Here is a 12,012-nt window from a genome sequence, read left to right as displayed (position 1 = left end):
GAACACACCCACTTGTTGGTGCCAGAAGAGCCACTGAGAAATTATTGTTTTAGCTGGCTCATTACAAGTCGATGGCTGCTCACCTGGAGTAGGATAAAACTCTGGAGCGAATAATTGCCCGATTTTACTGGACAGGAAACTGTTTTAGACTTAGAGCTTTTTATTGTCATTGTGCAGTTTCTTGCACAGTGAAATTGGGTAAGTGGAGAGCATAGAGCCGCTGTATCTGTGCGCACCACCATCTTGCATTTTTTGCATGTTTGGCTGGTGTCACTTTTGGACTTTGCTACCTGTAGCTAAACATTTGCAGCTAAATCATTTATTTAAAAGCAGAAGCTGCAACTGATCGAGGGAATATTTGTCTGAAAACTTAAACTGAACTCCAAGGGTACCATTGCTCCAGCTCACCATCTTTACCTGAGTGAATCAGTTTGTTGAACAATCTAAATGATTCAGAAACTTCTGTGACATCAACTTAACTAAGGCTCATTACAAATTTCACAAAACACTGCTGAATACTTTTAATATTTTTTTATTAGTTATTTTTGTTTTTGTTGTTATTTTGATTTTAATAAAACAAAATAAAATAAAGAATTAAATCATTTCTTTGGTTTTTAAATTTAATTTATTTTACAAATAAATTAATAATAATATTAATAATAATAACAACAAATTAGTGCTGTCAGCGTTAACGTCATTTTACCTAATGACGTTAACACTGACAGCACTAATTTGTTGTTCCCAGAGAGCAAGCCAAACACTGGTCCAGAAAAGGACGATCTCTAGTAGATTTTGTTTTAACCTCCTAGGACCTGGTGTCCACATATGTAGACATAACATTTTGGGTTGTCTAGACCAAAATACAAAATTTTGCTCTTCAAAAACCTGATATCCACTTATGAGGGAGGACATGACACTGCCACTGTTCAATCGAAATTTAAAATGAATGTCCTCATATGTGGATCTCATTCTTTTGAGAAACAAAAAAAAGATAGTCTGAATCTGATGTCTTGGTTTTTACCTTCATCGGGTCCCAATCAACCTAAATGGCACAGAGGAATTAAAAATGCATGCCATGAAAGTTCAGGTCTTAGGAGGTTAAAAATGTCCCTGCTGATGAGACCAGTGAATGTGGGGCGACGGTGGCAAGAAAAAACTCCCTCCTGGAGGAAGAAATCTTGGGAGGACCAGGCTCTCTGGCAGGACCCTCCCTCCTGAGGGCAATACTTACCTATACTTGTCCTCCAGTGTGCGATGGTGGGCTGGGACGACTGCTTTTCCTTCTCAGCATGATGATGACCTTAACTTCCTTCCTTCCTTCCATTTCCTGTTTCAGAACTGAGAATGAAGACAAAACTGGTTAACAAGGTAACAGGACATTTAAAAATTCTCTCACTTCAGGATGAGATGCTGTGTCTTCTTACGTTTCTCTTATAAAACAGGATGTAGGCCGACTGCTGCTGTTCCTCACAAACTGCAGATCCAGTTGTGTGGAGCACCTGTGCGTCATTATAGGTGAGCCAGCGATCTGATGTAGAGTGCTGACTCTCCTCAGGATGGACAGAACTACAGATGTAGTGTCCTGAAATCACATTAAGACAAATGAATCCAACTTCTGGAAGTCAACTGATTCAAGCAAACAGTGATTTTGACTTAGTGCTTCTTAGAACATCAAAAGCTTTTGTGTGTGAGTCCTTCACTGAAAAGTAGCAAGTTTCATTTTCTGTTTGTCACAAGTCTGTTGTTTTACCTGACTCTGTGCCTCCATAATGACTGATGATGCTGCAAAGACTATAACAGCCACCACCCTGAGAAGGAACAAATCCAAAGAGTGTTAGTTTCATAAAGTCTCACATCAGTGCCATAATTAAGCTGATTTGCTGAGGCTACGTCCACACTAATGCGTTTTCGTTTGAAAACGCATCGTTTTCTCTCCGCTTTGACCTCCCGTCCACACCGAGACGGCGTTTTCCTCAAAGAAAAACACAGCATCTTGAAAACGCTCTCGAAAACGCATACATTTCAAAACGGAGTTGTCCCATCGCAGTGTGGACACTCGAAAACGCAGACTTTCTAAAACGATGACGCATTTTGGTCATGTGATGCAGTCATGTGAGCAATTAAACAAAGATAAGCCGAGTGCATTAGACAGCAGTTGTTTTGATTGCTCTCAACTTTGACAGCCCTAAAAAAGATTAATATCAGTTTGTACATGCTCCGGATAGCTTTTCTTCAAATTCTGTAATTCTCACTCACTTTTGCGCATGCGCAGGACTGGAACGTAAGCGTTTTCGGCCGTTTCAATGCAGACGCACAACTATTTGAAAATGACTGAAAACGCCAGTGTGGACACGGAGTTTTCAAATCTATCCGGGCTAGTGTGGACGTAGCCTGAGACGTTCTGCAGTCTGTTTTTACCTGATTGGATGGCACCACCAAGTCCCTCTGCAGCCTGACGGGGTCATCCACCTTCTTAATCTTGTAGGTTTGTGTAAAGCCAAACCTCTTCAGATGCAAGATCAGAACTCTGGCAGAAAAGAAAAAAAACACAAACAAGGTAGAAAATAAGAAGAATGAGTGTCAAACACAAACAGAAGATGGGAGAAAACGACTGCTCAAGTATTGTCTCGAAGAACTCTGATATTTGATGCGCCACAGTTTGGAAACCTGGTCAGTCGATCAATTCTGATGTGACCTTACTCACCTTGGCAGTGTATCAAAAGACGACTTCAGTTCTGAGGCCGTCCCTCCACAATCACAGCGAAATTCTATTTCTTGTTCCTGAGCAACAGCACAGAGAAGACAGGCTTTATGGTAGAAAGAAATCTCAACATATGCACACACACATGCACACAAACACTAACAAAAAAGGTGTGTTAAGATCGCTGATACGACAACTCTATTGGAATTTGTGATCTTACCTTCAAGTATGTCTCTAACATGTTTATAATAGACCCCTCTGGAACAAGGTCTAGAGACAAGCTGGTGAATTCCTCTTGCTGTGATGATTGGTGACCGCAGCTACACATTTCAGGAGTAACGTAGTTAAAGTAAAGATCAGGTACGTGGAAAAGAGGTATATGAAAATATTGCAACCAGCTCTGCGTTTCTGAAAGACAGGCTTACCTCTTGCATGTCCTCATGTTTTCCATTTTAAAAATGTGATGGTCTTCTACTGGGCAGCTATAACTTTGGCCCAGGAGAGCTGCGTTCCTCTCCAGGTGAGGTGTGAGCCTTTTGACCTCATCGAGGAATAATGTTAGGAATTCATGAGCGTCCTGAAAGAAAAGCAGAGAGATTTAAAACAGTACATCAAAATCAGAAGGTAAAGCAAAAAACGAAATGTCCAAATAGCTGACGCACTTTCTGTGCACTGCCGGTGTATTCAGGAGCTTGACTGCTGAATGCCTTCTTAAAAGCTCTTAGGTGGTGATCTTTAAGGCCATAATCTGTTGACTCGTGACAGTCCCTGACATCAATAAGCCTTCTGTAGAAAGGAAGGGTAAACAGACATTTCTGCTGTTAGATCTCTTTGTTCTTCAGGTTTTTGAAGAAAGTAGAAGGTTGACGTAGCGCACCTTAAGAGCTGAGCTTCTGGATCTGTGCTCCACAAAACCCCCTGACGCCTGATGTCTCTTATGAACTCCTCAATGTTGAGGAGGCTCTGCAGGCAGGAGTTCATGTAGCAGGTGTTTCCGATGTTTGGAAACCTGACACACACGCGCAACGTTTACAGTATCAGTGTAAAATAATTCATTTTCTCCACTTTGACAAAGTGAGTCTTTGTGCACCACGTGTACTCACCCGAAGCAGTCTATAGTCCCAGTTTGACTTTCTATTTTTTTCCCACCGCATGCTACACTGCTCCAAAAAGGTAAAAACACAAACACAAAATTAGGAAAGATGTCAAGATTCTGAGCAGTGTATGCGCATGTATGCATGAGCTTTGAAGTTGAAACATTTTGGAGGACGTCCAAAAGTAGTAAAAAAGATGTAAATACACAAGGTGGAAGAAAAATGCCAATAAAAGGGAAATAAAACAGCTCCAACTAAACCACTGCTATAAATATCTCCAGCAGTATTAAAGAGCGGCGCATTTCTTTACCTCTGATGAGACGTAGAAGGAATTTCCTTCTCTGCCACGTTTTGTTTGTGTAATTTCTGTTTAGAAACAAGAAAACCAACATCAGTAATGGCATAAAACAAACATACCAAGGGAGTCTCTCCATGAAAAGTGTCCAGTTAGAAAATTTGGTATTATTTCATATTATTTATCACTTTAGTGAGCTGTCAGCTCATGAAGCAGATATATAGGAATATCTTTAAATAAATTAAAAACAATTTATTCATGCTTTAAATTGAGTTTTAAAGTTTGTCCTATGAAATACAAAATCCTTCATTTGGTTTTGATCAAAATTCAGTTTTTACAGAAATCATCCATCAAGCTTCATTAAAAGATTCAAAAATGCTTATTTACCATAAAAAATATTTAGAGAAACATCCTGCAAGTCTCTTCAAACTTACCTTTCTGTGAAAAAAAAAACTTTAAACATCTTTGAACTTAATTTGAGGACATGGATGTGCTAAATTGCTCTTAATTCTTCGCATTTAACTGTGATGAGTAAATGCTTGATGACAGTGACTCTTTCCATAAAACATACCTTCCAGAATTTAAAAAGAAACCAGCGACACTTTTTTTGTGTCTTCACAGTGTTGCTCTCTGCCTCTGCATCGCTGTCAGTTTGCTGCAGAGGACAAACAAACATAAGTTTATTAAAAAAGTAAAGTCACTTTAAATTAACAAGTGCAATTTAAAGAGAATGTGCATTTCATATGTTTCATGTAAAAGCAAACCGAGGAACAGCAGAGGTGTCTCCATTTTCTCTTCTTCTTTTGACCATTTTCAGCAACACAAGCATCCGGGATGCTGATGAGGACAAAAGTGTAAATGTTATTTTTCAAAGTGGAAATTTTTAACAAGGAGTACATGCTGGAGATTGCAGATAAAAATTAATAACTGTAATGGAACAAAATCATGTATTTTGTACATTTACACTCCAACTAACATTTACACTCCAACAAGAGCTCCAACTAAACCACTGCTATAAATATCTCCAGCAGCATTAAAGAGCGGCGCATTTCTTTACCTCTGATGAGACGTAGAAGGAATTTCCTTCTCTGCCACGTTTTGTTTGTGTGATTTCTGTTTAGAAACAAGAAAAGCAACATCAGTAATGGCATAAAACAAAGTATATGGTAAGAAAATACAATATCCTTCATTTGGATTCAAAATTCAGTTTTTACAGAAATCATTCAAGAAGCTTCCTTAAAAGTTTCAAAAATGCTTATTTACCATAAGAAAACATTCAGAGAAATGTGCTGCGAGTCTCTTCAAACTTACCTTTCTGTGAAAAAGAAGTTTAAACATCTTTGGACTTGATGTGATCGCAGCCAAAATCTCCTCAGCTTTGCAAAAGTTCAACTGAAAACAAGCAGTCAAAGGTTGTATATTTATAAACTTTCAGCATAGAACGTTCATACCCTGAACAGCAAACATCAGCATTATGATGTATGGGGCTCATTTGCATATTTTGGAATGTATGCTCATTTGAACTGTATGGTGCTCGTCTCCAAGCAACTGCTACAAAAACAGGTCAAGTCAAGTGGCTTTTATTGTCATTTTAACCACGTGCAGAGGTACTGTACAGAGTGAAATGAGACCGCGTTCCTCCGAGACCCTGGTGCTATATATGACATATACGGACAAACCCAGGACTACATAAAGTGCAGTGTGCATAAATTGCAAAAATAAACAAGACAAAACAGTGCAAAACTAGACAGAACAGGACGATACAGACACAAGACAATGGAAATGTGCAAAATGCTGAGTATTGTGCAAAAGTAACTTGGTGTCTGTATGTATGTGTATGAGTGTGAGATACTGCAGATAAGTGCTTGGTAGTGACATGTGTGAAGGTGTGCGTGTGCCAGTGCAGTCACTGAGTGTTCAGGGGTCTGACGGCTTGTGGGAAGAAACTTTTCCGTAGTTTGGTAGCGAGGGCCCGGATGTTCTGGGACCTCTTTCCAGAAGGCAGCAGGGTGAAGAGTGTGTTTGAAGGCTGTGTGGGGTCCTCCAGCAAGCGGGTGTTATAAGGAGGGGAGAGGGACTCCAATGATCTTCTCAGCTGCTCTCACAATCCGTTGTAGGGTACTGCGATCTAATACGCTGCAGTTACCATACCAGACAGTGATGCAGCTACTTAGGATGCTCTTGTTAGTCCCACTGTAAAAGGTGGTGAGAATGGATGGTGGGAGATGGGCTTTCCTCAGCTTCTGCTTGAAGTAGAGACGCTGCTGGGCCTTCTTGGTTATGGAGCTGGTGTTGAGGGAGCAGGAGAGGTTCTCCGCCAGGTGGACACCAAGAAATCTGGTGCTCTTGACGACCTCCACAGAGGATCCATTCATGTTAAGTGGGCAGTGATCCCACTGTGCTCTCCTGAAGTCAACAATCTCTTTTGTTTTGTCCACGTTCACAGACAGGTTGTTGACTCTACACCTCTACAGATGGCCCGCAGTGCAACCCTTCAGCTTCCTACTAGATTCACCTATATACAAATTTAAAGACCTAGGAGACTTACTTCTCGTCACAGAGTTGTAGCATTCACAAGATTTTCAGAAAACTTGAACTCAAGGTCAAGGTCACTGATATTCAAACTGACCCCAGAACTTTAGTAGATGCACCAATGGTATCAATTCAAAATCCTACGCTTCTCGTTCCATTTTTAGTTCACTATCTGTAACTAAGACAAATAAACAGTATTTGAGACACAAGTCACTATTAAAGTGGTTCGTGAGACTCCACATCTGATAACAGTATAACACACTGCTTATTTATGTAAAATTGTCATCAATAAATGTGTTCAAAACAGAAGCTACACTGGCTTTAAAAGTTTTTGTTAACTCTGACTACCTGTCTGCTCTTACCTGTTTCTTTTGCTCTCTGCTGTCTTCATCCTCCATCCAACTCTACATTGTATTGTTAGGGATGACATGATGAAACTGAAGGGTGTCTGGGCACCGAAAAAAGAAAAGAAGAGAGACTGGATTAGGCTGCAGCTGGCGTGCCATTCTCTCACTTCAGGATGAGATGCTGTGTCTTCTTACGTTAATCTTGTAAAACAGGATGTAGGCTGAGTGCTGCTGTTCCTCACAAGCTGCAGATCTAGTTGTGTGCAGCACCTGTGCGTCATTATAGGTGAGCCAAGGATGTAGAGTGTGGACTCTCCTCGGGACGGACAGAATTACAGATGCAGCAGCTGCTTCCGATGTATGGAAACCTGACACACAAACAAAAGTTTACAGTATCAGTGTAAAATAATTCATTTTGTCCAGGTTGAGAAGGTGAGCTTTGGTCCTTGTGCACCACGTGTACTCACCTGAAGCCGTCTGTAGTCTGAATTTTATTTTCCATTATTTATCCACCGCCCAAATGTTTCACTGCGCTACTGCAAAAAGATAAAAACACAAACACACAATTAGACACTGAGCACTGGATGTGCATGCATGCATGAGCTTTGAAGTTTAAACTTTTTTTTATCATCAACAATTTTTATTTATTTCATTTTAAACTTCAATAACAGAGCTTAAGGATAACTACATAAATAAATAGTTTAAAAAACAAACAAACAAAAACAAAACACAACAACAAAAAACAAAACAAAGGGAAGTTATCCTATTCTTTCTTCGCACACCAATTCCCACACCACCACTCTGTCATTACTCCTCTGTTCTTCAAGTTACAGAAAGCCAGCTTGTAAAGGGGGACCAAATACAATCATATTGATGCAATTTGTCTAATAAACCATAAGTCACTTTTTCGTAAGACGCCAACTTAGCCATTGTCTTTAGCCACTCTTCATAGGGAGGGGGGGTTCTTTTTCCGCCAATGTCTTAGCAGGACCCGTTTGGCCGTAGTAAGAGCCAAAATAATCCATCTTTTTGTATAACTGGAAAAATCTACAGGGAGTGCAGAATTATTAGGCAAGTTGTATTTCTGAGGAATAATTTTATTATTGAACAACAACCATGTTCTCAATGAACCCAAAAAACTCATTAATATCAAAGCTGAATGTTTTTGGAAGTAGTTTTTGTTTTTAGTTTGAGCTATTTTAGGGGGATATCTGTGTGTGCAGGTGACTATTACTGTGCATAATTATTAGGCAACTTAACAAAAAACAAATATATACCCATTTCAATTATTTATTTTTACCAGTGAAACCAATATAACATCTCCACATTCACAAATATACATTTCTGACATTCAAAAACAAAACAACAACAAATCAGTGACCAATATAGCCACCTTTCTTTGCAAGGACACTCAAAAGCCTGCCATCCATGGATTCTGTCAGTGTTTTGATCTGTTCACCATCAACATTGCGTGCAGCAGCAACCACAGCCTCCCAGACACTGTTCAGAGAGGTGTACTGTTTTCCCTCCTTGTAAATCTCACATTTGATGATGGACCACAGGTTCTCAATGGGGTTCAGATCAGGTGAACAAGGTGGCCATGTCATTAGTTTTTCTTCTTTTATACCCTTTCTTGCCAGCCACGCTGTGGAGTACTTGGACGCGTGTGATGGAGCATTGTCCTGCATGGAAATCATGTTTTTCTTGAAGGATGCAGAAGAAGGTGTCTTCCAGAAACTGGCAGTAGGACTGGGAGTTGAGCTTGACTCCATCCTCAACCCGAAAAGGCCCCACAAGCTCATCTTTGATGATACCAGCCCAAACCAGTACTCCACCTCCACCTTGCTGGCATCTGAGTCGGATTGAGCTCTCTGCCCTTTACCAATCCAGCCACGGGCCCATCCATCTGGCCCATCAAGACTCACTCTCATGTCATCAGTCCATAAAACCTTAGAAAAATCAATCTTGAGATGTTTCTTGGCCCAGTCTTGACGTTTCAGCTTGTGTGTCTTGTTCAGTGGTGGTCGTCTTTCAGCCTTTCTTACCTTGGCCATGTCTCTGAGTATTGCACACCTTGTGCTTTTGGGCACTCCAGTGATGTTGCAGCTCTGAAATATGGCCAAACTGGTGGCAAGTGGCATCTTGGCAGCTGCACGCTTGACTTTTCTCAGTTCATGGGCAGTTATTTTGCGCCTTGGTTTTTCCACACGCTTCTTGCGACCCTGTTGACTATTTTGAATGAAACGCTTGATTGTTCGATGATCACGCTTCAGAAGCTTTGCAATTTTGAGACTGCTGCATCCCTCTGCAAGATATCTCACTATTTTTGACTTTTCTGAGCCTGTCAAGTTCTTCTTTTGACCCATTTTGCCAAAGGAAAGGACGTTGCCTAATAATTATGCACACCTGATATAGGGTGTTGATGTCATTAGACCACACCCCTTCTCATTACAGAGATGCACATCACCTAATATGCTTAATTGGTAGTAGGCTTTCGAGCCTATACAGCTTGGCGTAAGACAACATGCATGAAGAGGATGATGTGGACAAAATACTCATTTGCCTAATAATTCTGCACTCCCTGTACATCAGAAATTTCTGTGGTTATACCAAGTATGGACTGTTTTGGTGAGATAACAAATCTCCTTTTTAAAACACTGAAAATTACCTCCATTATATTTTCCCACCAATCCCGAAGTGCCGAACAGCTCCATAAGATATGTAAAATCAAAGCATTTTGACCATCACATCTCCAACATTCGTCCGTAGAGGCCAGGTTCCATTTATACAATTGTTGCGGTGTTCGATGCCACCTATGGATTATCTTAAATTGAATCAATCTACTGCCTGTTTCTTTATACATAGTATTAATATTTTGAAAACATGAATCCCATTCAACTGAAGATATGTCCAATGCCATGCCCTGGGCCCAGTAGCCCTTAACTTTAAGGAGAGGGTCAGCTGACCGTTCTTGCAATAAGTGATAAATCTTAGAGGTAATGCCTTTACCCAAGGATGATCTTGAGAGCAGGACTTCCACAGGGCTGCCCACAGGACAACTCAAAGGGGTTCCCAGCCACTTCGATAATGAACTATGTATTTGGACATATCTCCAGAATTGATTACGCTGCAACTTATATAACTCCACAATTTTATCAAAGCTTAAAAAACATTTAGTCCCACAGTCAAATAAATCTGATACATTAAGGATGCCTGCTTTACGGCACTGTAACCAGTCAACCGATGTCCCTCCAATTAAAATTATTTTATTACTCCATAAGGTTGCCGAAGGTGATTTAATAAAGTCCCAGCGACCTGCCCTATGTAATTTAAACCACAGTATCTTTGCAATTATAGGATGGGTAGTTTTATGACTGGTATCAAACAGCTCCCTCCAAGGAGAAATACCGCCATTAACTTCCGTCTCTATATGGGACCAGATGGGTTTAACTGGTGCAGTAGGTAACCAAGCTCTAAGTTGTTTCACGTTCATCACCCAATAATACCATTGGAAATTAGGCAATGAAAAACCTCCTTGTTTTGCACTCGCTTGAAGTTTCTTAATACTTAAACGATGTGGTGAGCTATCCCAAAGAAACTGCCGCATTAAAAAGTCTAGATCTTTGAAATACTTATCTGGAATGTGTAATGGAATATTAGATAAAATATAAAAGATCATGGGTGCAGTCATCATCTTAATACAACTAATTTTACCCCATATTGTGAGACACACTCTGGACCATCTACCAAATTCCATTTTTATCCTTTCAAACATTGGCTCCATATTTGCTCGAACCATCTTAGTGTAATCCGAGGTAATTTGTATCCCCAAATACCTCAAACCATTCACGGACCACAGAAACTCCCTGTCACGGCGAGTGAGATAAGCCGTATAAAAATAATAAATGAGGATCCAATCGCAGGCAGTAGTGGAGGAGTGAAGGTGGTTTATTGGACACGAAATAAATATAGACAAACAGCAAATGGAGCACAAACTAAACTAGACTGGAGACAACTAAACTACTGAATACGAACCGGAACTCAAACATGAAGCAAGGTGGACGACGGTACAAGATGGTGACGGCAGGGAACACACGGATGAAACATGGTGGAAAACACAGACAGACCAGCAACTACAATGACAGAGGACACGACTTAAATACACACAGAGAAACACAGGGGAATTACACACAGGTGGTGGACAAAGCTGGGAATAATCAACAAGACTAGACAGAGGTAAAACTGAACACACTCACATGGGACGCAGACCTTCACAATAAAACAGGAAACGAGAACACTACACCAAGACGCAGACCTGACACTGAGAGACAGACAGAATGACACATGGAACCTGAACTAAACTAAACGTGAGATACAACCGAGAACAAATCCTTAAACATGAATAAACAGAAACATAGAATTCTAATAATAATAATAATAATAATAATAATAATAATAGGGCAGCACGGTGGCACGGTGGTTAGCACTGTTGCCGCACAGCAAGAAGGTCCTGAGTTCAATTCCAACATCAGGCCGGGGTCTTTCTGTGTGGAGTTTGCATGTTCTCCCCGTGTTTGCGTGGGTTCTCTCCGGGTACTCCGGCTTCCTCCCACCGTCCAAAGACATGCAGCTTGTGGGGATAGGTTAATTGGATAATCCAAATTGTCACTAGGTATGAATGTGAGTGCGAATGGTTGTCTGTCCCTGTGTGTTGGCCCTGCGACAGACTGGCGACCTGTCCAGGGTGTACCCCGCCTCTCGCCCTATGACAGCTGGGATAGGCTCCAGCGCCCCCCGCGACCCTGAAAAGGACAAGCGGAAGCGAATGGATGGATGGATGGATGGAATAATAATAATAATAATAATAATAATCATAACGCCCAAAACCACAACAAACATTCAAAAATAAACTAATCAATCAAAACTCAAAATACTGGGTCGAAACTGACCCAGAACCATGACAGTACCCCCCCACCCCCCCCACCTCCAAGGGCTGGCCCCCGACAGCCCCAAACAAAAAGACAGCAACAAAACAGAGCACCA

At 40.8% G+C, this 12,012-nt stretch overlaps 1 protein-coding gene across 1 annotated transcript; it reads right to left on the bottom strand.

Annotated features, from left to right (window-relative positions):
• Positions 1 to 1,231: 1,231 nt before the first annotated feature.
• LOC146610035 (ubiquitin carboxyl-terminal hydrolase 37-like) lies at positions 1,232 to 3,682 on the bottom strand. Its single transcript, XM_085346164.1, has 9 exons — positions 3,579 to 3,682; positions 3,364 to 3,487; positions 3,127 to 3,278; positions 2,922 to 3,021; positions 2,705 to 2,781; positions 2,419 to 2,527; positions 1,751 to 1,808; positions 1,425 to 1,582; positions 1,232 to 1,327 (listed from the first exon to the last, which is right to left on the bottom strand). Exons 1-9 carry the CDS (start codon positions 3,680 to 3,682, stop codon positions 1,232 to 1,234), a joined length of 978 nt encoding a protein of 325 aa, XP_085202290.1.
• Between the last annotated feature and the right edge of the window lie 8,330 nt (positions 3,683 to 12,012).

The sequence above is a fragment of the Diplotaxodon limnothrissa genome, linkage group LG22, assembly GCF_057381915.1.
Source record: "Diplotaxodon limnothrissa isolate DT_005_m linkage group LG22, D_limnothrissa_male_GT1.1, whole genome shotgun sequence".
In the NCBI taxonomy this organism is placed as follows: Eukaryota; Metazoa; Chordata; class Actinopteri; order Cichliformes; family Cichlidae; genus Diplotaxodon; species Diplotaxodon limnothrissa.
The sequence above is the reverse complement of the archived record's forward strand: the minus strand, read 5'-3'. Positions and strand labels throughout refer to the sequence as shown.